The sequence below is a fragment of the Tupaia chinensis genome, unplaced genomic scaffold (genome assembly GCF_000334495.1).
Source record: "Tupaia chinensis unplaced genomic scaffold, TupChi_1.0 Scaffold000226_1, whole genome shotgun sequence".
NCBI lineage: Eukaryota > Metazoa > Chordata > Mammalia > Scandentia > Tupaiidae > Tupaia > Tupaia belangeri.
This window is the reverse complement of record NW_006159701.1, coordinates 7,026,351-7,051,325: the sequence shown is the minus strand read 5'-3', so window position 1 is coordinate 7,051,325 and position 24,975 is coordinate 7,026,351. Positions and strand designations below refer to the sequence as shown.

Sequence of the window (24,975 nt, the reverse complement as noted above, 5' to 3'; positions counted from 1 at the left end):
CACCCGCCCCCGGAAACAGGGAGATGGCAGGACAGGCAGAGGTGGCAGTGGCCACAGAACATTGCTGACCAACTCCTGTCACTCTGCCCCCCCCCCCCCCCATGCCCCAGAGGACAGTCAGTGGGACCTCCTTCCCTCTGGGCCTTAGCTTCCCTCCTCCCTAAGGTGGGGAGTTACATTGAACCAGCGCTTTCCAAACTGTGCTCCCAGAACCTCAGAGTCCAGCAGGGGGAGCTCAGGAGCCATGGGGGCCTGGGGAGAGAAGGACTAGGGGCTGACCCCAAGGCCATGTCCCTCTTCCAGAGCAGAGGAAGCCTTGCCTGTTCTATGTATGGGGTGCACTGACCCTTACTGCATGTGTGACCTTGGACAAACGGCTTAGCCACTCTACCCTCAGCGTCCTCGTCTGTAAAATGGGGGGCTTATAGCAGAACCCACATTAAAGGTGTGATGCACTATCCTGGCCTTCCATGTGGTTACTGCCCCTTCGATTTTAGTTGAAAGGGCGGAGGCAGGAGGGCCAGCATGCCCTGTGTGCCCTGGGGCTTTCGGTAGAATGGAAGTGCGAGGGGAGGAGCCCCACTGAGCGATCCTTCTTTCTCTTTCCTCCTGTAAAGATGAAGCGCGCAGGGACCACCGGCTCAGCGCGAGGCATGGCTCTTTACGAGGAGGAGGTGAGTGTGTGGTGCACGTGGGCCACCATCGAGGCCGCACCACCACCCGGCCGCTCTGACGTCTTCCTCTTCTACCCTCGCCCCAGCCTTCCTCGCCCCTCTTTCTGCTGCAACTCCCTGCCTGTGGGTGCGTGGTGACAGCTGCCTCCCCGAGAGGTTAGGACGGGAGGATGGGGGCCCAAGGCCATGGCAGCCCCTTCCTCTCACACTGGGATGCCCGGGAGTGCCTTGGCCTGGTTGACAGAGGCTCTGGTGACGATGTCACCGGCTGGGGCAATGGCACGTGCCCTCTGGGGACAGAAGGAGGCACTTAGAGCTGTCTCTGGCAGACCTTGAACCAATCCCCACCCCGCATCCTCTGCTCTCCTCTTGGGACCCCAGACGCTGCACTCGTGAGAAGACCCATTAGGTCCGGGGAGTCTGAGATGGGAGTCTGGAATCTGCCAGGGCAGGGTCGAGGCTCAGTCCTGAGTGAGCGAGCCAGTGACTTGTGCTCTAAATCAGGGCTTGGACCCTCCCCACAGACAAACGCCTAGGGCCATCTCCTCAGCTCCATTCCTCCTGGCAGTAGTGCCGCCCGCTGTCCGTGGTGCTGCCTGGGAGCCTCCTGCGGGGCAGGCTCCTCTGTCCAGCTCTGGATCTGGCTGCCCGCCCTCCCTCCTGGGCCCGGCTCACACCGCCTTCTCCCTATCACAGCAGGTGGAGCGAATCGGCGACATCGAAGAGCGCGGCAAGATCCTGGTGTCACTCATGTACAGCACGCAGCAGGGAGGCCTCATCGTGGGCATCATCCGCTGCGTGCACCTGGCCGCCATGGATGCCAACGGCTACTCCGACCCGTTCGTCAAGCTGTGAGTCCAGACCATAGGCTCAGGAAGGGGCCCCGGGGAGATCACGGATCCTTGGAAAGGGAGACTCAGAGAGCTTCCTCCAGATCACTGTACGCTGAGACCCAGAGAGGGAAAGATGCCCGGGGTCACACAGTGACGCAGATACTCGGAACTGTCCTGAGCAGGAGGCCGCTGTTCTGGGTCTGGTGCATAGACAGTGCTCAGTAAATACCTGCCCTTAAGGTTCTGAAACATGACCCCACTGTTCTCACTCAGGGCAAAGAGCATTATGAGTGTCCTTTCCAGGTGGGAAACCCACACCTTCCCACCTGCACTACCTCTGATACCAGAAAGCAATGCTCCCCCTCAGTGCATGGCTAAAGAACAGTCTGTCTTTCAAGTTTTCTTTAAATGAGGATTTAGGGGCCAGCAGGTGGCATGTGGTTGGAGAGCTGGACTTCCACATGGCAGACTTCAGTTCAAGTCCCAGGCTTGGCAGCTTGCTTTCTCTCTCTCATCAAATTAAAAAATAATTATAATAATAAGTGTAAAAGTTAAATAAAATAATTCTTTTTAAAAAAGAGAAATAAAAAGAGAAATATACATATATACATATATATATATATATATATATATATAAAGGATGAATCTGATTTCTATGAGTATTGAGGTTTCCTTCCTCCTGAGGCCTAAGAGAAAGTTCATTCATGGGGTGCTGTCCTGAGACCATGCAGTAAGTCCATATGCCACAAGTTGAGTTTCTCAAACAATTCTCCCACCAGTCCTTCCAGACGCAAGTTGCTGTGGTCACCAGTAGAATAGCTTCTCTGGGAGCCATCGTGCCAAGGGGAACGGGAGACCAGAACGCGTTTTCTGTCCAAAATTTTTTTAAAGCCAGAATCCTCTCTTACTTGAGCTCAGCATTTGGTAACTTTCCATTCCTCCTTGGAGTTTCTTCTTTCCAAGTATGCTCAACAGCAGTTCTGTGCAAGGGAGAGGTGTTAGCCCTCTTTCCAGGGGGACTGAGATGCGGTGGGTTATGCTCGCGTGCATGGTTGTCCAGCTGTGTCAGCCTGACTCGGCGTCCACACGGCCCCCACGCCTTAGTTGTTGTTAGCTCGTTGTGTTTACTCACCCAGAAAACTGAGAACTTACCCTGTGCCAGGCACTGAGCCTGCCCTGGGGAGGAAAGAGAATGTGGGAAAGAGAGGGGTGAAGAGCATGGCACAACTTAGGACAGAGCAGGGCCCCAAACACACAAGTACTTTAAAAAAATTATTTATTTAATTTTATTTATTATTATTCAGTTTGACCAGAGAAAGGGAGAGGGAGAGTGAGAAAGCAAACCACCAGGTCCAGGACTCACATAGCAGTTGACCATGTGGGTGGGAGTCCAGCACCGTAGCCACCACGCCACCTGCTGGCCCCCACACAAGGTCTCAAGGGCACATTGAGGATTTCGAACACTACGCCATGGTCCTGGGGAAGTCAGTGAACAGTCCCAGGCAGTGGAGGGACAATAGTTGGATTTGCAATTTTTCCCTATGTCCTCATGCCCTGAATCTTCCCAGCGCTGGGGACAGCCTTAGGGGGACAGATAGTAAGATGCCAGAAGTCACCAACCATGGCCCTCAATTGGATCCATCGGGAGAACATGCTGGCTAGGCCTCCGGGTCTCAGAGCTGGCTTCCGTTTCCAGCTGTGTGACTGGGACACGTGTCTCAACCCCTCCAGCCCCTCAGTTTTCATGTAAGCGAAATGGGCGGCCCTTGTTCTGCTGCCTGGGTTTGTGCTGGGATTAAACACGCCGGAGATTAGCACGTGCCGGGCACCAGATGGATGCCCTAATGGCTGGTGGTCGCTATCAATGTTGATTCATTTCCCAGATGTGTTCATCGGTTGTTAGCCTGATTCTGGGACAATCCTTTAGGGCCATCGAGGCGTCATTCTTAGTCATGAACTTCATCCTTAACAACCTCTTATGTCTTTCCCAGGTGGCTAAAACCGGACATGGGGAAGAAGGCCAAGCACAAGACTCAGATTAAAAAGAAAACCTTGAACCCTGAGTTTAATGAGGTAAGGCTGCCACATTCTTTCTCACACTCTGGGGTATTTCCTGTGTGAGAGAGAAGAACAAGCTCACTATATCGTGCTGCAAAACTGTCTTCCATCAGCCTAAATTATCGAAGGGAGAGGGAACGCAGTCCTTGGTGTGTACGGAAATCAAGCCTAAGGCAACAGCCCTCAGATTAGGATGTCCTGGAGAGGAAGTGGAGTTTGGAGAGAGATGGTCTTACACCATCTCATGTCTCCGCCAGTTCAGAATGTCTGTAATTCAGAAATGTGAGGCTCAAGATAGGGGCGGGGATGGCGTTTACCCCCGACCACCCCCAGTGGGTGTGCCCTTTCCCACTGCCCTCGTCCTTCCAGTGCATCGAGTCTGCTGAAGCCACTGTCTAAGCACTTACTGGAGGAGCTCCTCCCTCTGTATTCTCACTGCCACCACCTTGGCTCAGACTCAGCATTTCATGCCTGGACTGTTGCAGTAGACTCCTGATTCACTTCTCTGTGCTCCACGCAAGTGTGAGCTTGCTGCACCCAGACCTGAATTTGCCATTCCTTTGCATAAGTAACTCAGTGATAGCTCTAATTTCTCGATGTGTCAGCCAGGCCCTTTCAACCTCACCTCTAGGCAGCCCCTTTGCACCTGCTGCTCCCTCTTCCTGGACTACCCTCTCCCTCTGTTCCTCTGTGGCAAACTCCTGCTCATCCCTCAAGACCCGACGCATGTGTTACCTCCTGCGAAAGTTCTTCTTTTGTGTTTCCAGACTTTGTGCCTCCCTCTGTCTCAGGCCAGCCTGTGGATTTCAGACACAAAGGGTCCTGAAATACCAGTTGAATAAATGAAGGCTTGAGTGGAGGAAAGTGTCTGGCTAGATAAGTTCCCGTTGAACCCACATGTAAACCCAAGAGGAAGAAGAAATGCACAACCGGGAGCCATGGGACTCCTAGCTCTGAGCCCAGGCCTGGCTCAGACATCCCACCCCCGGGACAGCCATTAGCCTGGGTTCTCATCTCTGTGCCTGCCTCATGGCAGCCCGGGTTGCTGTTCCACCCCCTGGACTCTCCCCTCTTGGTCCCTCCTCCAAGGTCTGATGCTGGGCCAGAGGTGGCCATACTGGTTCTTACTATATGGGAAGCAGTCGTACACTAGGTTCCGTATTTTTTTTAAGTCCATCATAGGCACATCCATGGGGATTGTATGGGGGGAACAGCCCGGTCAGTCCAGTCCTTCCTCCCAGGACCTGGGTTTCCTAACTTGGATATGTGAATTTCAAGTGAAGAATTCTTTCCCCTCTCCTGGAATCCTCAGAAGCCACAAGCTAGGACATCCAAGTGGCCAGTGAGCACATGAGCAATAATAAAAACAAGAACCGAGACCAGATGCTGTATCTCAAACTGGCATGAACAACATTTTGAAATGTTGCTACTCAGGATCCGGGAGCATGGGGGGAGCAGTGCCCGGCCTCTGAAGGGCGGTTTGTCAAAGCACTTCAAAACCGAAAAGTTTTCCAAATTTAAGTTCCACTTACGTGGGGAATATGTACTATAATCACATGTTTCAAAATACAAAAAAATACAAAAAGGTATCCAAAATCCCCTCCCCTACCTTTTAGTGCCTAGTCCTTTTCTTCCAAAGCAACATATTACCCTTTCCTGAAGACCACATACATTCCTAGTCAAACACTTTGTCACAGTTTGTTGAGAAGGGATCAGAGTCTGGGACGGAGGCTCCGAGCGATGACCTCTCTGGCACCAGAATGCCCAGCTCAAGGACCTCCCGTTGGCCCATGTCTCCTTGTAGCCCCTCACGCATGTCTCTCTCTGTTGCACTCAGGAGTTTTTCTATGACATCAAGCACAGTGATCTGGCGAAGAAGTCACTAGACATCTCGGTGTGGGACTACGACATTGGCAAATCCAACGATTACATTGGTGAGCACCCCCTAACTCCAGAGAAAACGCGCCCCCTGCCTTCCCCAGGGCTGCAGAGGGGGGTGGTCACTCCTTTTCTTTTGTCCAAATGCCAAGGCAGGTCCTAGCTTTGATCCAAGTTGGGGATGCGTGTGTATGAAAGGGCTCACAAAGCTTGGTTATGTGTTGAGTAAATCTGCAACAGGATAATTCCATCAGAGGAGATGGGGTGTGAGGCCTCGGCAGAAGACAGGATGCAAAGGAGTCCTCTGTCATCGGTCCTAACTCCAGGATGAAGGTTTCCGTTTTCCCAGCCTCCTTCCAAATGCTGAGAAAGAAATTTAAAGATGGAGCAGGGAGGGTGGGTGCTCCAGGCCAGAGACAGAGCCTGAGCAGAGACGTAAAGACAGGATCGAGCGGGATGGTAGAACTGACTCTGGAAATAGACACGTACCCAGGAGGAGTGGGAGTGAACGGTCTGCAGAAAATCAGTAAAAGTAGACAAAGAAGTTACGACTCGGTGCGGTACTAGGGAGCCATAGCAGGTTCAGAAGGCAGAGAAGGCCCGTGTTAATAGCTATCATGGCAACAGCGTCGTCACACCCCCCTCCAGAGCCTGGATCCCAGGTTGCCGAGGGAAGGGCCAGCACTGGGCGGCAGCTGTTCCCCCACCTACAAATGCACGTCTCCACAAGAGTCTGAGCTGCCTCTCCTGGTCACTGACCCTGCCTTCCCGTCCCCCCTCCAGGAGGCTGCCAGCTGGGTATCTCCGCCAAGGGGGAGCGCTTGAAACACTGGTACGAGTGCCTGAAAAACAAGGACAAGAAGATCGAGCGCTGGCACCAGCTGCAGAACGAGAACCACGTGGCCAGCGATTAGGCCAGTGCCCATGTCCCGGACTCCGCGTCCCGCCGTGCCCAGGTCACCCCTTAGCCTGCCCTAGGCCCCCCGCACTCTGGTCTCTCTTCTCCAAGCCTACCTCTGCCCACCCCGCCGCCCTCCCCGGGCCTGCCTTGGAGGTTTCCCCTCACATCGGGCACTGCTGCCAAAGACCGCCTCCTCCCTCCCCGATGCTGGGCTGTGGGCTGTGAGTGCAGCTGTCTCTGGTCCCCAGGGTAGAGCAGTCAGGAGGAGCCCGGGGGATGTTTACAAAGAGGTTGTTCACTTCCTAGCCCTCGGTCCGGGTAAGCTACCAGGGTCTCTTCGCCGTTTTCAGACCCTCCTGGCCTTGAACACGCACCCCTCCATTCCCCAGGTCGTGTCTACGTGTACTCTCGGTTGTAAACAGACCCAGGCAATGCTGTGAGGATAAACATGGGGGGCAGAAATAGCAAACCCAGGCTCCCCACCTTCCAAATCCACCCCGGTCACCAGGCAGACAGACCGCTGTGTTCAGGAACCCACCCTCCCTGCTCGAGGGCATCAAGAAATGGACACACAGAATCCAGAGAGGGGCTGAGGGACCCTCTTCGGGGTGTCACCTCTTTGCTTCCAAGCAAAAGTAAGAGTCATGACAGTCACAGCCTTTATCACGTCCTCCGTCACGTTGCCGGCTCCCTTTCTCAGCCCCTCACCTCTCCTCTCCACTCCCTGCCTCTCCCCTCTCGGAGGGGGTGCAACTACAAACATAAAACGTGTGTCTTACGAGAGCCTCCCTGCTCTCACCCCTGGCCCTGCTTCGTAAACGGCTCCCCTCTGCTGTCATGCAGCCGGGTACCCTCGGGCTCTGGGCCAGCTGGCACTGCCCCGGTGCACGGCGGCTTCCCTCAAGCTGTGTAGACGCCTCCCTGCCCCCAGCCTCCCCAGGTGGGCACAGGGCACGTTTGGAAGATCAGTGCTATGCATCCCAGGGGCTTCCGCCCATGCCCAGGCCTTTCTTCTCCCTCTACTCCGAGCTCATTGAACAAACTACCTTCCCCTGACACTCTCTGACCGTTTCAATGACCCTCTCGAGTCCCGTCTCTGTCACTCTTTACCAAGTTTCCTGGGAGAACCAAATGCCGTCGCGGGTGGAAAACTTTAGACAGCAGCCGCCTCTGATGAGGCCAAATGCTTTGGGTAATCACACATCATTTAGTCTTTCTTCCGAAATCAAATAAACCAGGAGGAAACTGTAACATGGACGAACATTGGGGTGGTGAGAGAGGCCTGATTTTCCTCATTCTGATAAGTTTTCGCCCTTGAAAGTCACCCCAAGCCCCACCCAAGATCTCTATAGACGTCCTCAGGCAGACACTCAAACTCGAACTTACCCACACCGCCACCGTTGGCCTCCCTTCCACGCCCGCCCCCAGCTCCCTGTGCAAGCCATTGGAGGACTTTCTTGCCTTCCATAACCATTTTCTAGACATCAAGCTCATCACCTTCCCCATGGTGGCCACCAGCCTCCTGGCCACCATCTTTCCTCTTGGCCCTGTCTTTCTCCCCTTGTCCCCGGTGGTACCCACCCTCAGCCCACCTTCTCCCCACGGTTCGCCCTTAGGAGAAAGCATGCTGGCTGTTGGCACTGGAATCAGCATGCGGCAAGCTCTCCCCAACAATGTAACCGCCTCCCCTCCTAGAGTTCCCCCCACCCCGTGCATGCACAACTGCCAACCTCCTCTCTTTGTGATGATGTAGCCAAAAATAAAATAGGCGTATTCAGGAACACTGGTGGTCTGCATTCTTCCTTTCTGGTTTCTAGACGGTCTTCCTTCCCAGCCGGATACTTACTAATCGATAATATTTGCTGAGCACCTCCAATGTTCCAGACGCAGGAGATGCAGCCAGGGAGCAAGACAGGTGAGATCTTTGCCGATGCGGAGTCTGACTTCTGGTGGATTTCATCTTGGGAAGGTGGGCTCAAGGTAATTTGGTAGGTCCAACACCCTCTGAGGAGAATATGTTCTGTTGGTGCCCACCTAACAAGAAGACAGCATCTTCATCCTCTCCTCCTACTCCAAACCCTGGAAAAAGCTCCAAGTACTTGTGGAATCGGATATTGCTGAGGCTGGAAGAGACCACAGATTGGCTGAAGGTTGACCAACCTACTTATCAGACAGATGAGGAAACCGAGGCTCAGAGAAGGGAAAGACATACCGAACGTTTCAGAGACAAGGCCAGGAAAGGAGCTTAGGCATCCCAGTCCGGGGCGCTTAACATACCAATCAGTGACAACACAGAGCAAACGCCTCCCTTGCATTCTGGCACCTTCCAACCTGCAGTGAGTCCACAGCCTGCCTTGGAAATTTTCAACAGTCCTAAAAATGAGCCGAGCGGGACTGGCAGGTGGCATGGTGGCTGAAGCACTGGACTCTCGCATGGTCAACCACAGTTCAAGTCCTGGACCCAGTGACCTCAAAATCACAACAAATAAATAGATAAATAAATGAAACAAACAAACAAAAAACTTTCACTTCCAGGTCAACTTTGAGACAATTTCCTTCTTTTTATGCCCAAAGATTGGTTCTCAATGTCAGGACAGAACTAGGTACATTAAAATCACTTAGGCGATGTCTTTGCAACTATCCATGCTCTTCCTACATCCCACAAAGTCTGATAAACCCTGAGGGCAAGGTGTGTATTTGAAAATATTTTCCAGCTGATGCCTTGAGATTCTCATGCCCATCATCACTCCAGGTGAGTTATCCCTGCAATGCAGCTAGCTGCCACCAGGTGGCGAAAGAAGCCAATTAGGACCACACAGGCCTCTGAAGACCGTGAGGGGACTCTGGCTGCTCTGTTTCGGCCCAAGGCACTAACAGCACCTTTCCCATCAAGCCTACAAATGGCCACTGAACCCAGCCACGACTAGTTATGGGTGGCAGTTGAAAAAAATTTCCAACCCTCCTTCTAGCATGGGGACATGCTGAACAGACCGACATGAATACACGTGAGAAAGTTTCCAGAAAAACACCTGACCTGGGCCAGCCAGTGGCACAGATCCCACTTAGCCACCTTCGTGGTGTGAGTGCCAGATGGCAAGACTTGAGGAAGAAGCATTCAAATCCTGGCTGTCACTCTCTCGCTGTGGAGCCTCAGCCAGGTCATTTAGGCTCTCTGCGTCTCGGTTTTCTCATCTGGAAAATGGGAACGATGGTGAGTGCTTCCAACTTGCTGAGAGATTTCAATGAGATCATCGGTGGATAGTCCTTGACACTAGAAGGGGCTTCAATAAATGCCACCTTGACCTGCCAGCTCCACGCCTGGGCTCCCTCACGCAGCTCTGTTGTATCAGGGAAATGGGCTTGGGGCTGAGAGTGGGGGAGGCTTGGACGGGCAGAAGCAGATCTCTAGGGTCTCCACACAGATGGGAGAGTTTCAGCTGGTGCCGCTGGGCATTCCAGCAGCTGGAGCTGTGTGTTCTGAGCTGGCGCTGGACGTAGACCTAGTTGCTGAGGTCTGGGCTCTCACCAGGGCTGTCAGAGGCGAGGCCAGGAGACGGGGTAGGTCACGGGTTGGTGGCTGTGAAAACACATGGGCCCAACCATGGCTGTGCCCAGAGTGTTGACCCGACTAGGCTGAGTGACACACTAGAGCACCAGGAAAACACATGTGTGCATGTAAGAGGCATGTTCTCTCCGTTCCCATGCAAGCTTGCTGTGGGACCCAGAGCACGTCACTTCCCCCCGTTTGGCTCTTCACCTACATACGCAGGACATCAGGGTGGCAAGAGTCTCTAATTATTATCAGAGCCCACAAATGCACCATTTCTCAATTGTTCAATGAAGGCCAAGATCTGTTTGCTGAGAGTGAGTCCCCGACTGGAGTCCTGCATTACTGTTCTCACGTAACCCAGAAATGAGTGGCCTGGTGGCAGCACGGTAACCCAGCGCTGTGATGCCACGGTCACACAGGAAGGCCGTGGGTTCTCCACCTCTCTGTGCACGTTGGGTGAATGTATACCAGTGACCCAGGCTGGCTGAGGCTGGGGACAGATCACAGCACGAAGACCCTGCTGGGAGTCCCCTACCACTGCCACTGTCGTGGAAGAAATAAATAACTTAAAAAAAAAAATGAGTCATCTCTATGTTCCTGTGTCTGTTTCTTTAAAGAAAAAAATAGCATGAAGCCTCCTGCAAAAGCATCAGGGGTTAGTCCCAGGCACAGATGAATTTTTTCAATTATTTCCTCAATACCTTGAAGTTGTCTTACTCTTAACTAATTCTATGCACGATTACGAAACTTGCCTTTGTTACATCTTTCCAAGGAGGTTAATGTTGGACCAGTCTGTGGTCTGGTGGTTACATGAGCTGGGTCCCACGTGGCCAATCACGTGGTTTGAGTCTGGACCACACAGCTTGAAAATGCGGGGCATGTGTGCTTGTGTGCCCAAAACCCAGACTGGAAGAAAAGATGGAGGGAAAGAGATTGCGACCCGACCGCGACTCATGGCAGGTTCTTTCTCACTTTCCCTTTCTCTCTCTCTCCAGGGAGCGCATGTGCCCTTTGGAAATTTTTTTAAAAACAAAGAATTTAATGTTGGTTTTCTTTTTTTTTTTTTCTAGAGAAAGATATTTTTGCTATAGGATGTGTGTACTTGTCAGAGAAATAGAGAGAGACGGAGAGACAGAAAGTGAAAAATCACCCCCAGAAGGGATGACCACGCCGCAATCCCTTCTACTCCATTCTCCTCTCAGGATCTTGGGAATACACGTACATGTGCCTGGCGTGAGTTTTAAGCCTCTGTGTCTGAGACCCAAACCACAGTCAATTCCATGGGAGTCCAGCGACCTAACCATTATGCCATCTGCTGGTCCCAATGTTGGTTTTCAAAAGACAACTCTCTTTTTTACTTATATTGGATCTGTTTATGTAGATTTACTGAAAAGGATGCCATTCGCCTGGAAAGGACATGGAATCAACCCAAAGGTCCAAGAAGAGATGAGTGGATGGAACAGATGTGGCGTATGTATTCTATGGGCTATTACTCAGCCACAAAAAACAGTGAGACCCTGACATTTGATACAAAGTGAAAGAATACAGAAGACTTAATGCCGAATGAAGTAAGCCAGACTTTGTATGAGCCCACTCACTATATACTGGTTGCACTCAATAGCAGAAACCGAAAGTTTGGAAGGTATAGTAGCTGGGAAGACTGTATCTACAGATACTAGACATGGTAAGGATGGGGTTAATACAGGGGTGGGTAATAGAAGGAGGGAGGGAGGGGAACAGAGCTAGAAAAAAATACATATAACTGGCCAAAAAATTGAAAAGCTTTTTCGATGATAATATATATAGTAATGTCTTTGTATTGACTGATATGCATGGTATTTATGCTAGAAGAAGAAATGTTGTACACTGTACAGAGACATGTGATTAAATGTACATTAAAATTTTAAAAACATATCAGGACTGGAGAGAGCTGCAGTGATAGCCTACTGCTCAGTGAGGCTGACCCACTTGCCAAGGTTCTGGGTTCACATCTGGAGACCTCCCTGAATGCTGATTTACATATAGATACACATGTAATTTTTAAAATATTTTATGTTTGTAATATAGTGCATCATTTTTACTATCACTAGAATAATAGCAATTTTGAACTACCTTTACATTATATAAGGAGCAAATATATTTTAAGAGTTGTGAATTTGATCAATTTCTTATTCATTTAAATGAATCGTCACTATATTTTCTATCTTCTAGGTAAATAATTGGAATATCCATAATGTTAAAAAAAAATTCCCATCTCATACATTTTCATCCTTTTCTGAGCCATCTACTGTGGGTGTGACAAATTCCAGGTAAAACGCGGGCTCCATTTTGAGGACTGAGAAATGGAGTCAGGGACCCTGGAATCCCGTGGGCACCCTCAGCTGTCAAGGTCCTTCTGGTTCCTGATGCTCCTGTCACAGGTCACAGGTCACACAGCCCCTTCATTGGGTGAGGGACGATCAGAGACACGTCTGCCCAGGTGCACACACAGGTGCTGACTCAGTCCCCACGTCAGCAGCGTCCAGCCCCAGGCTGCTCCATACGCAGCCAGCAGCCCAGAGCAGCGGGTCCTGGTGCCTGGTCTGGGTCTCTTTCCTGTAGGGAGTGGCCAGGTCCGAACCAGGCACTAGCAACCTTTAAAGTAGATACGGTCTCTGCGCTGATGCTCCAGGGCAAGGGAAAGCTGCAGCACAGACATGACCTATCGTTGCACTGCGGGGCAGCGTCAGTTAAAGGAAGCTGCGTGTCAGCCAGAGAAGGCCAGGGGAGACTTGCTTAGAAACACGAGACACAAGAACCACGGGACGCAAGATGCTCTACAGCCACGACATAGAGAATACCAGGCTTTCCCTTCAGCTTCTCCCTCTCCGCTGTCAGTGCGCCCATTGGTCCTTTCTCAGTCTACCGCCCACTTCCACTCGGGGTTCCATGTCCCTTCGCCTCACAGGTGGAGACACTTCCTGCACCCAGCTCTCTGCCCCAAGCTCACCTTCGTCACCAGAACAGACACCCGTTTCTGGACCCCAGGCCCAGCTTCCGTCCCTCCCTCCCTTAGACACAGGTCGCCGGGAATCCCAACAGGGTCACCAGGGCTAGTGTGGCATTGCTGCCTCTCTGTCCAGACTCTGACGCTTTACTGAGATTCCCACCTCCTCCTTCACTAGAGCAGACTTTAACCGGAGGCCTTGAGGAAACCTATCAGCCCATCCTCACTGCCATGCGGGTTTGGAACCAGGAGCTAAAACTATGTATTCATTCACTGTTCGCTTCTTTAACTTTCCTTGCACTGCTTTGCAGTGTGCAGGGAACAAGCCTCATCTTCGCATGATTTAAAGTTCATTTATTTATTCATTGTCAAAACCCCCAATGCAGCCCACGCCTCAGCCCGGCCCTAATCTCTTCACAAGTAGAATCTTTCCCTGTACTGCACGAGTTGCCACAGTCCTGATGTGTCACAGGAAGCCCACTCCGATGACCTGTTCCAGAAAAATAGAGAGCTTTGGAACCAATGAAATGCATAATTAAATTTACTTTCAGGGCCAACCGGTGAAGTGGAGGTTAAGGTGCTGGATTCCACATGGTCGACTTCATGGTTCAAGTTCTGGAGTCAGCAGCTTAAAAATCACGCTGGGCACATACACATGTGTGCCCCAAATCCCAAGAGGATGAAGCAGAAGAGACTGCAGAGTACCCATCCCTCCTGGGAGATGATTTCTCACTTTCCCTCTCACTCTCTCTCTAACAAATGCATGTATCTTATAGCAAAATAAAATAAATAAATAAATAAATAAAAATTCACTTTCAGGGGATATGCTATTTACTCAAGAATATTATAATTCTGTAAAGAACCATCACCCTCTGGCTCCCCTTTTTCTGTCTCCTTCACCTTTACACGTCTCCCTTCTGTGTCTCCCTTCAGCTCTCCTTTGCCCTCACTAGCCCTGATCACATCTCCTTAAAGGCCCTGTCTTTCACTCAGTGAACACCCTATTCTCCATCTCTAATTCTCACCTCACTTCTGTCCCCTTAGCCTTCATTCTCACCCTCCACCTAGGCCAGCACTGACCGCTGGAGGGCCCAGGTCTCAGACATTGGCTTCAGAAGAAAGGTTTAAAGGTCTCCAAGCCCAGGAGATGGCTCTGATATCATGCCCCACCCGGCTGAGGCTGATCATTAACCTAGCCCTTATATTACAGGGGAGCCATGCCCAGGATGGGGAGCGTACCATCCGCAGCCATGGCCAGCTCAGTAAGCCCCAGCACCATCGCTGGGACCCCAGAGCCACCTACGATGTCAAAGAGCATCCAAAACCCTGCTGACATATCTGTCATTGTCATCTATTTTATATTGGTGATGGCTGTCGGTGTGTGGGTATGTGGGAGCCCAGTGGGCTTTCAGGGTGGGCATAAGGGTTGGGCGGGGGGAGCGTCTAAGAGAGGGAGAGCTGTGGGATGACAGAGCTCAGACAACATGAAGAGCTTTCACAAACATCACTGTCTTTTTCTCAGAAACATTCTCTTGTGTGGGACATAAATAATGCTTGTACTTAGTTCACTTGTTCTCCTAACAATCCCATTGTGTGACCAGAATCAACACAGGGCCCTTCTGCACCTGATGTAATGAACAAAGATGTTATTGTCATTTCATTTCTGTTACTCTCCTTCATCATGGACTGGCTTTCTAACTTAGTGAGTTGGACATTGAATTCCTTCGTGTTCATTCTTTTTCATGATGAGCTCGAGACTGCACATTTTCTTCCAAGCACCGATGAGAGATACCTCACGTTTTTATAAATGAAAATGAACTGTCGAGTCAGAAGTTATGCAGTATCATTCCTTACATCCTACCAGGTCTGCTTTTATAATACACATGATTTCTAAGTTCTTAAAAATGGATGCTGGGCCAGCTGGTGTTTAAGGCACCTGGATCCCACATGGCCAACTGCATGGCTCATATTCTGGACCCAGTGGCTTGAAAAACACACTGGGCATGTGTGCACATATGCCCAAAGTCCTGAGAGGAGAATGGAGGAGAAGGGATTGTGGCATGGCCATATCCCCAGGGAAGTATTTTTCACTTTCTCTCTCTCTCTCTCTGTTTGGTGAGTACGCATCCCCGACAGCAATTTCTTTCTCATGGATGCTATATCGTAGTTCCTGGGAAGACGTTTCTCTCTACGGGAGTGCTGGAAAAGTCAGTGTGATCATACCCTGGCCGGAGCATCAGCATCACAGGGGATGCTCATGTGCTGTTGTTTGATTCTCATGTGTTTTTCATTCTGTTCAGTCGATGCTAAGGACCAACAGGGGCACTGTCGGAGGCTTCTTCCTGGCTGGTCGAGATGTGTCCTGGTGGGCGGTAAGTGGGCCAGAGTTTCCTGGAGAAAAATTCCTTGCATGTGTGTTTAAGAGTGGATAAAGAACACATTGGGATGTCCATCGTTTCTGAGGGACATCGCCTATTTGCTCGTGTTTCTTTTCCTAAATGCTTGATCCCATGGCTCTGCCCTGGAATTCCAGTGAATTTTAATGTGCCACCAGATAGGAAAGTTGACATTTAAGATGTTCTTCCCTATCCTCATCAAGAATCTCCTTGACTTCTTACTAACTCTAGCACATTCCTTCTTTGTTCCAATCCTGAACTAATTCTGCCTTCCTCATTTATTTTAGCCTCCCCTTCTCACCGCTCTCCTTCGATACTCACCTCAACCCTTGTGTACATCTAAGAAGTCCCCAGCTCGTTTCAGCCCTGCTCTCAATGTCTAGTTCTCATATTCTATGCAGTTATTGCAAGTGGGTTATGTTCCCTATGATGGTGTTAATGATGATGGCTCTTTTTTTTTCCCTGTGGGTCTTGATGTATGGGCCCCTTATCCAGAGCCCCATTGCAACAGCAGCTTCGTCTTCCTCTCTAAACCTGTAGAATGTCAGCACTGGGTTGGGTATACAGTGGGTTCTCAGTAAATGCTTCCTTCAGAGATCTTCTGACTCATTGTCTAAATAGTATGAAAAGAAATTAAGCCTGGGAAATAATCTCATTTCATACCGTTTAGGCTCATTGTATGAGAGCATGAACTCAACAGTATGAACTAACCCATTGCCACAGTAATGGCATTACTCCATTTATGTGGGAGGAGTCTTCATGACCTAATCACCTCTTAGCAATCCCACTTTCAAAACTGTTGCATTGGAGATTAAATTTCCGACACACGAACTTTGGGAGACACATTCAAACCGTGGCATTTATATGCAGGGAAATGGAGACTGGCTGGGGTGATTGAAGCAGACCAACTGCAAGCTCTGATTGGGATACCCAGTCAGATATTGTCTTCTTAGGCCTGTTTTGTAAAACATTCAAGGCACAACCATTTCCAAAGCCACAAACCAGTTCCATCCCTGAATAAAAAAAAATTTTTTTTAAAGTGTGATTTTTATAGAAGGGTGAAAAGATGGGAATAGAAGTACTTCAGGAGCTCCAGAGTCCAATTGTCTTCTTTCAGAATACATGTTTGTCAAGAGATCTCTCTTGATGTTTGAGGCTTAATGCCAGCAGACAACATGATGGAAAGGGATATAGACGAGAAAATTGTTCTACAGTTGGAAGAACGGAGAGCATTTTCCTTCTACCAAACTTTGAGGTCCTGAAGTCAATTAAAGCAAGAGCTTATGGGAGGTATAGAAGTTTTGGCCAAGGACAGGCTCAGGCAGCATGTAGGTCACTAGACCAATTCTCCAAGGCATGGGTCAACAAGTTTTTCTTAAAAGGTCAGATTATAAGTATTTTAAGGTTCACAGGCCATAGTCTATTGGAACCGTAAAACCCTGATGTTGAACTAGAAAAGTAGCCATAGTCAATATGTAAAAGTAGTAAGCACGGCTGTGTTCCAATAAAACTATTAATGGACACCAAAATTTGAATTTTAGAAAATTCCCATTTTTTAATATTTTTTTACATTTCAAAAAATATTCTTCTTTATATGTTTTAAACACTTTTTAAACAATTCACACATTCAGAACATTCTTGGCTTATGATCTATACAAAAACTGGTGATGGGCTGGATTTGGTATATGGGTCATAGTCTGCTGATGTCTGCTCTATGGAGTAGTTATCAAAATCCATCAACATCCATCTGTTTTCAGAGTCTGATTTGAATATTTTAACTCTAATCCTAGCCTGTTCTCTTGCATTCCAGATGGGATCCTCTCTCTTTGCCAGTAACATCGGCAGTGGCCACTTCGTAGGGCTGGCTGGGACAGGAGCTGCTACAGGAATTGCCACCGTAGTGTATGAATGGAGTGTAAGTGACATCAGAATTGTCCTTTCAGTCAGGTCCATATCTAGTGTCTTGGTTTGTTTTATGCTGCTATGAATACCACAGACTGGGTAACTTTTAAATAACAAAGATTTACCTCTTATAGTTCTGGAGGCTATGAAGTCCAAGGTTGAGGGACTTGCATGTGGTGAGGGCTTTCTTGCTGCATTATCCTATGGCAGAAGGCAGAAGGACAAGAGAGCTTGTCAAGAAAGAGGAAAAAAAAAAGAGAGAGAGAAAGAGACTGAATTCATTCTTTTAACAGGAACCGACTCCTTCAATCACTAACCTATTTCTCACAATAATGGCATTAATCCATTCATAAGGGCGGAGTCCTCATGACCTAAACACCTCTTCAAGGTCCCACCTTTCAACACTGTGGCATTGGTGATTAAGTTTCCAACACATGAACTTTGGAAGACACATTCAAATCACAGCATTATTTTTTTTTCCAGAAAGGAGCATGCGCTTGCCAGAGAGATAAAACAAAAGAGAAAGAGAAAGCACCTTTCAATGGGACATAGTCATGCCACAATCCTTTTTCCTTAATTTCTCAATCCCATTAGGAGTTTGAGAATGCATGCATATGATGGGGCCAGGATTCAAACCATGGTTGACCACATGGGGTCCAGCTCCCAATGCACAGTGCTTAAGTAGTACATTACAGGGTAGGCCAGCATACAGATATTTTCATCAAAGCCATGTCCCAGGTTTGACTAGGAGTCTGTATAGGACGTACTCGTATCTAACTAGATATCTATTTTTCCTTCAAGTCTACTCCTTGTTGGACTTTCAGCACCTCTACGCTTGTTTTATCTGGGCCCTTTAAGTCACCGTTTGAAGTTTTCCTAAAGCAATTATTCTCACCATCAATGTAATTTCTATATGCTGCCATCCCTACTTTCACTTAACCATTTACTGCTCACTTTTTTCTCTCCTCCCTGGCCTATTACACTGTGTGCCCAGCTCTGAACTAGATGAAGTTGGATCACAATGAAAATTTAAACACACCATTCCTGGCTGAGCTCAGGAAGTGACCCTGAGTAATTACAAATGCATGTGTCTCTTTCTTGCTGAAGATTTTGCACCTACTTTTATTTTAGTAATACCAGAGACTCCAGAAGGGACTCTTTCTCCAGAGAAGTCCTATGGTCAGACTTTTGCTTTGACAATGTTATGGATTCCAGAACAAAGCCAGCCTCCAGAGGCATGGGCAGAATGACCTATGTCCCAAGTGAGTGTGATGATCAATCTTCAGATAACTTGGCTGCTGCTCTTTTTTGTTGTTCTTTTGAGATTTTTGCCACAGGGCATGTGTGCTCAATGGAATCACAAAGAGAGACAGTGGGAGGGAAAGTGAGAAATCACCCCCCGGAGGGATGGCCATGCCACAATCCCTTCTCCTCCATTCTCCACTGGGAATTTTGGGCACACACGCACATGTTCCTGGCATGAGTGATTTGCCATGTGAGAGTCCAGAGCCTTAACCACTATGCCGTCTGCTGGCTGGGCTGCTCTTCTTTTAGCCTGCAACCTTGGTCTTCCCTAATCACTGTGAGGCTTGGATTCCTCCTCCATAATACAAAAATAATGATGCTTATCCTCCCCGCCTCACCTGGCTGTTGTGAGTATAGCGTAAGTCATGTATGTGCAGCACTTTTACGGACCTTTCACGTCAACGCTAGATTATACCATTATCGTCATTGTATGGGGCAAGGTTTGAGTGACACTGGGAATATGCTATCCCCAAATTTCTTCCTCATTGCTTTGTGAGTTGTTATATAACCCCTGCCACTGGAGAAAAAGTCATGTTAGCAAAGATTGTGTGATTTTGCAACAGTCCAGATGGGCTCAGATCTTTAATTCTCTGATCACTTTTCACCACGCATCTCTTATCTCATCCTAAGCTCAGAAAATGGCGGCCTCTGAATCCTACACGTGGAGGAAAGACACCCATAGTTGTTGGGGAATCATACTGTTTGAATAGGACAGACTCAAAGCAAACTTCTTTTCAGACTCAGCAGGCATAAAATGTATCATTTGATCAAAGTCCCAAGCCAAGCCTCTTTAACTTCTTATTCTTTTTTGGTTTCTTGCAGTCCTCACTCCTGCTGCCAGTTCTAGGATGGCTCTTCGTCCCCATCTACATCAGGGCAGGGGTAAGAATCCCTCAGTCTTCTGCATGCATCTGTCAGGCTTTAATTTGTTCGCTCATTCTTTCTGTTCAGTCATGAAACCGGGGTACTTGGTCTTCACCTGACCTGTTGCTATTTACAGATGATTAAAAATCAGATTTAATTCCTAGAAGAACTCCTAGTATAGAATGTGTCTATGGCCAGGTAAGAAATTGGTGGTGACCCTGCTGCAGGAACACTGAAGTTTTGTCTTTTGAAAGGCTGCACTTATATTTGTAGAGTTTATTTTTGTTTGTTGTTCAATCATCTCTTTACTGACAGACCCCTGGGTTGCCCCTACTCCCTAGCAGTACAAAGCAACAGCATGAAGGGAATTTGGAGGAAAGAGGAATGAAGATGAATTTTACTAAATTTACATTTTTTTAAGTGACTCATGTGTGAAAAGTGAGTACAGTGCAGTGGTGGCAAATGCTCTTGTACTTCTCCGCCTGTGGGTCTGAGAGCGTCTCTGATCCAGGGTTGCCCACCTCAGCACTACCGACATCGTAGTCCAGACGGGCATAGGCTGTGGAGTGCTGTCCTGTGCATGGAGGGTGTCTAGAAGCATCCCTGGGCTCTATGCACCAGGTGTTAGGAGAACCCTCTATTTTCAAGTGTTCCCTGATGAGGATTAACAACTCCTCCTGTTCAAAACCACTGCTCTGTCATCATTCACCCTGGACTTTCTGGGCTTGCATTTCCATCAGTCCACTAAATGCTGTCAGACTGCTGTGAAGACCCGTCACAGACCCTGCCCCTCTCGGTGAGCACCATTGTTATGAGAGTTCCCATCTTCCCACATCCTTATCAACACACAGTACTTTCTTTTTAGGTTAGGAGGCACATGTGCTCACTGGAGAGAGAACAAGATGGAGAGAGAGAAAGGGAAACTGAGAAACACCCTCCCCCCCAGGGTGGATGGCCATGCCACAATCCCTTCTCCTCCATTCTCCTCTCAGGATTTTGGGCATGCACACACACACACACATACACATGCACCTGGCGTGTTTTCCAAACCGCTGGGTCTGGAACTCAAACTGCACACCTGGCCATGTGGAATCCAGCTGCCTTAACCCCTGCATCACTGGCTGCCCCAGTTCTTTCTTTAAGTAACAATTTAATGGAATTCTCTTTTTCTTAATAAAGATAATTATATGTATATATGCCATTTCTCCCTTTATAAATTTATGGTGTAACCATTATTATGGTTCGTTATTTAGAGTAATATTATTTGTACTAGACTGCAACTTTATTGGTTAAAATAATAAACACTGGGGCTGGCAGGTGGCATGTTGATTAAGGCGCTGGACTTCCACATGGCCAACCATGCTTCAGGTCCCAGACCCGGTGGCTTGAGACTCATGCCAAGCACATGTGCATGTGTGCCTACAATCCCAGAAGGAGAACTGAGGAGAAGGAATTGCAGCATGTCTATCCCCCAGGGGGTGATTTCTCATGCTCTCGCTCTCTGTCTCTGTGTCCCTGCGAGCACACATGCCCTACAGGAAAAAATATTACTATTATCCACTGTTATTCTACCAGGGAGTTGGTGATGTTGCAGGTAATTACATGTGCCTTCATTTTAAACTCCCACTTACAGATGATAAAATAGAGATTTAGAGACACTGGTGTTTTCTGACAGTCACACCTCTAAGATGGTCTGCATCCAATGCCTGTGTTCATTCCTGCATCCCCACGCTGCCAAGGGACCATACCTTTCACACCTCTGCACTCCCACGGTGCCATGCCCACAGGTGCTCAGTAGTTGCCCAACGGCCTGAATGCACAGAGCTCTGAAGGTGACTCCCTCTTGCCATGTCTCTGCAGGTGATGACCATGCCGGAATATCTCAAGAAGCGGTTTGGAGGGAAGCGACTCCAGATCTACTTCTCCATCCTCTCTCTAATCATCAACGTGGCTTTGAATATCTCAGTGAGTTTTGGCATTTTTAACTTCAGGGGGTTGCTTGACGGGGCCAGAACAGTAAGGTCAGAGCTGAGTGTAGACTGCCACAGCTTATATGGGGCTGGACCATGTGAATGTCTTAAACTTCCTGGTGCCTGTACCAATTCTTCTTCTTCTCCTCCTCCTTCTCCTTTTTTCTCTTTCTCCTTCTTCTTCTTTTTTCAGATTTTTGCCAAAGAGTATGTGTGCTCTTTAGACAGACAGAGAGAAACAGAGAGAAAGAGAAAGTGAGAAATCACCCCTGGGGGGTGATGGCCATGCCACAATCTCTTCTCCTCCAGTCTCCCCTCAGGGTTTTGGGCGCATGTGCACAGGTTCCCGGTGTGTTTTTCAAGCTACCAAGATCTGCCATGTGGGATCCATGGCCTTAATCACCACGCCACCTGCTGGTCCCTCTCTACCAATTCTTAAGGGGGAAAATTAAACTCCAGAGACCCTGTCCTCAGAGTAGAAGACTTTCAAGTCAAGAGAGGTTTCCATGTGTAAATCCATCCTCTCAGTAAGAATATGAAGAAATGAATGTACAGAAAGAATAAACCATCTCGTCCAAGGTACACAGCTATTTGTAGTAAAGAGCAGGGCTTCTCTGGTCTTCTCCACTGCAGAGCCAGTCCAGGTTGATATTTTTGCTTTCGGTTTGACTAGCTGACATGTGAGCCAGACTGACTTTCCTTAAATTTACCGTATTTTATCTACAACTGCCCCTTAAAACAAATGCCACAAGTGTTGAATTTAATAATTTAATTTAATAGATTCAATAGTGTTTAAAAAGGTATACTTCTGGGACCAGCAGTTGCTGTAATGGCTATATCGCTGGACTCCCATGAAGTCGACCGCGGTTCAAGTCCCAGGCCCGGTGTCTTCAACTCACCGGGCATGTGTGTGCATGCCCAAGATCCCGAGAGGAGAATGGAGGAGAAGAGATTGTGGCATAGCCATCCCCCCCTCGGGGGTGATTTCTCACTTTCTGTCTCTCTGTCTCTCTCTGTCTTTCTGGTGAGTGCACGCACCCTCTACCAAAAACCTCCCCCACCCCACTGGAAAAAAAAAAGTTATGCTTCTTGTAGATAATCAGCAAATAAAACATCAAGGAATCTGGGCTTGGCTTTGTGGCACAGCAGCTAAGCTCTATGTGATGAAGCCCAGTCCTAGCAGCCTGAGAAACACACTGGGGACCCACACATTCACGTCCCACATCCTGCCTGACAGGTTGGGAGATGAAGGGAAAGGGCTACAGTGTGGCTATACTCCATCGGAGGGTTCTCTTGCTTGCTCGCTTGCTCTGTCTCTGAAGAGCACACATGCCCTTGAGCAATAAAATATTTTTTTATAAAAAAAGATAAGAATCTGAAGATTCAGCAGCACATGGAGAAAATAGAAAGAGTAGCTCATGTGCTCCTCACGTACCAGTGACTAATGAAATAATCTCAAGCTTGTGGGGCAGGTAGGCGTCTCGGTGTTCATGAGAGAAAGTTGACCTCCGCTATCGCTGTTCTGTGGAGCTGACTCAGTGGAAATTAAACAGCTACTCGGATTAGATGTTATGAGCCTTCCTAATGCAGTGTGAGCATTTCCAGCATTCACTCGTATTGTTAAGCTCTGTGTTATGAGATATCTGAGCAGGGCGAGTTCACCTTATGGCTAAGGAGATAAGACTTATACACATGAAATAATTACCTTTGTTTTGGTTTTAGGTTTTGGCCTTAGGGCATGAGACAGAGAGAGACAGTGAGAGGGAAAGTGAGAAATCACCCTCCAGTGGGGTTGACCATGTTGCAATCCCTTCTTCTCCATTCTCCTGGGATTTGGGGCATGCACGCACATGTGTCCAGCATGATTTTCGAGCCACCAGGTCCAGGACTCAAACTGTAGTCGGCCATGTGGGAGTCCAGTGCTTTAACCACCATGCCACCTGCTGGACCCTCTGCAAACTTTCTAAAGTCCCCTTGCACATGCAAATGTACCACAATATAAGCTGGACTAGAGTAGAAGTCCAAGTACAGAGATATTCCATGCACATTCAGGTGCACATTCAGGGGTGATTCCTGTTGGGTGGAATTGGAGATTGCCCTCATGGAAGGGTCACTTAAACCGTCTCCAGAACGGGTTGATTAGGAGAGGCAGAGGGAAGCTGAGGAGCCCACAGGAGTCAGAGGTTTTCTGCCCGTATGCTTCACAAGTGAGTTGATCTTGCTAGCCTCCTCGTTTTCACCAGGCTCTGACTTCCACAGCTTTATGGTTCTAAAGAGCATGAACAGCTACTGAGGCCAAACCACAGCAGCCAGAGGGGGCCTGAAGGGATGCAGCTTGCTGAGTAGCGAGTTCCTGGTGGTAGAAGAGGCAGGCTGGGTCAGAGTACAAGGAAACCAGATGTGGGAGTTCATGCCCATGCAGGGCCTGCGGCCAGCTGGAAAGGTACCCCGAGAGTCCGTTCTTACCTGCAATGTTACATTTTAAGTGACATTAATAGCAATTAATCTTAGACATGACCTTCAGTGTACTTTTAGACTTTGATAACGAATTTTCCCAGGTTACTTATTAAACAGGTCATTACGAGGAGGTAGAAAAGGAGAGGTGACATACTTCTCCCCTGCTCCAGGCTTGGAAAGGGTCATCTTGCTCTGTCATTAACCTCCAAAATATATCATCATGATGCCCCTTTATCCTTAAATATTTCAGTTTGTTTTTCCTAAAAATGTTGATATCCTTTTAGGAAGCCATATTGCAAAGTATAAAATCAGGAAATTGATTTTGATATAAATTATTATCTAACCTGTAATTATTATTCAAATATTGACCATCGTTCCACAACAATCCTTTATAGCAAATGAAAATCCTGCATGATTGTAATTCATCTTTATTAAGAGAAATATTTTATAATCATTGTGAATGTAATTAATGCCACTGAACTGTACCCTTCAAATGGCTAGCCTGGCAAATTTTATATTGTACCTATTTCACCACAATAAGAAATAATTGATAAAAATCAGCTGCTTGTATAGCATTTCAAAGCCATCAATTTAACACCTTAATGGTACCGTGTAATAGAAAGAAAAGTCAAGCAATTCATAATAAAATAATATATGTTTTACTCTATGAATGATCGATAGAGACTGCACAAGAAGTCAAAATGCTGCAGTTCAATAATTGCCCGTGGGGACCAGCAGGTGGTGTGGTGGTTAAGACACTGGATTCCCACATGGCTGACCACGGTTCTAGTCCCAGACCCAGTGACTTGAAAAATCACAATTAAATAAGTGTTTAAAAATAATAATAATAACTGTCTATGTAGGTCAGTATGAATAAGGCCATTAGAAATGCAGATGGAAGCAGACTCACATGCATGGCATATCTGCAGGTACCATTTTTTCTAAAATTATGAACATGGGTTTTTTTTTTTTTTTTTTGCAAATGTCCAGTTGTTAGAAAAGCCAGCTTTCTTCCATGTACACTGTTGTTCCGCTCCTGGAAAACTCCACGGTAAAGCAAACTTGCCCTATTCTGTTTATGGCAGACACTGTTCTGTGTTTATGAAGTCGAGTTAGGTTCCAGGCTGAGATCATTGAGCACAGGTTTTTCACCAGCATGAACGTCTGTTGGATGATAAAATGCCTGGTCTTGTTTCAAATC

The 24,975-nt window shown here is 48.1% G+C and overlaps 2 protein-coding genes across 7 annotated transcripts in view; both read left to right on the top strand.

Moving 5' to 3' along the window:
- Positions 1-8,120, top strand: part of RPH3A (rabphilin 3A) — a 94,197-nt gene extending 86,077 nt beyond the window's left edge. For 3 of the 5 annotated variants that reach the window (XM_006147967.2, XM_027771634.1, XM_006147968.3), the window contains 5 exons: positions 618-674; positions 1,371-1,525; positions 3,499-3,580; positions 5,403-5,499; positions 6,227-6,357. In XM_006147967.2, the coding sequence (XP_006148029.1) occupies positions 618-674; positions 1,371-1,525; positions 3,499-3,580; positions 5,403-5,499; positions 6,227-6,357 (522 nt within the window). Of the gene's footprint in view, positions 1-617; positions 675-1,370; positions 1,526-3,498; positions 3,581-5,402; positions 5,500-6,226 lie in introns of all 5 variants that reach the window. The other 2 variants (XM_006147966.3, XM_006147969.3) reach the window with 1 other exon arrangement.
- A 5,993-nt stretch (positions 8,121-14,113) lies between these two features.
- Positions 14,114-24,975, top strand: part of SLC5A4 (solute carrier family 5 member 4) — a 51,587-nt gene continuing 40,725 nt past the window's right edge. For both annotated transcript variants that reach the window (XM_006147965.3, XM_006147964.3), the window contains exons 1-5: positions 14,114-14,265; positions 15,181-15,252; positions 17,087-17,191; positions 19,306-19,365; positions 21,208-21,312. In XM_006147965.3, coding sequence (XP_006148027.2) covers positions 14,131-14,265; positions 15,181-15,252; positions 17,087-17,191; positions 19,306-19,365; positions 21,208-21,312 — 477 coding nt within the window. In that variant the 5' untranslated portion in view covers positions 14,114-14,130. The remainder of the gene's footprint in view (positions 14,266-15,180; positions 15,253-17,086; positions 17,192-19,305; positions 19,366-21,207; positions 21,313-24,975) is intronic.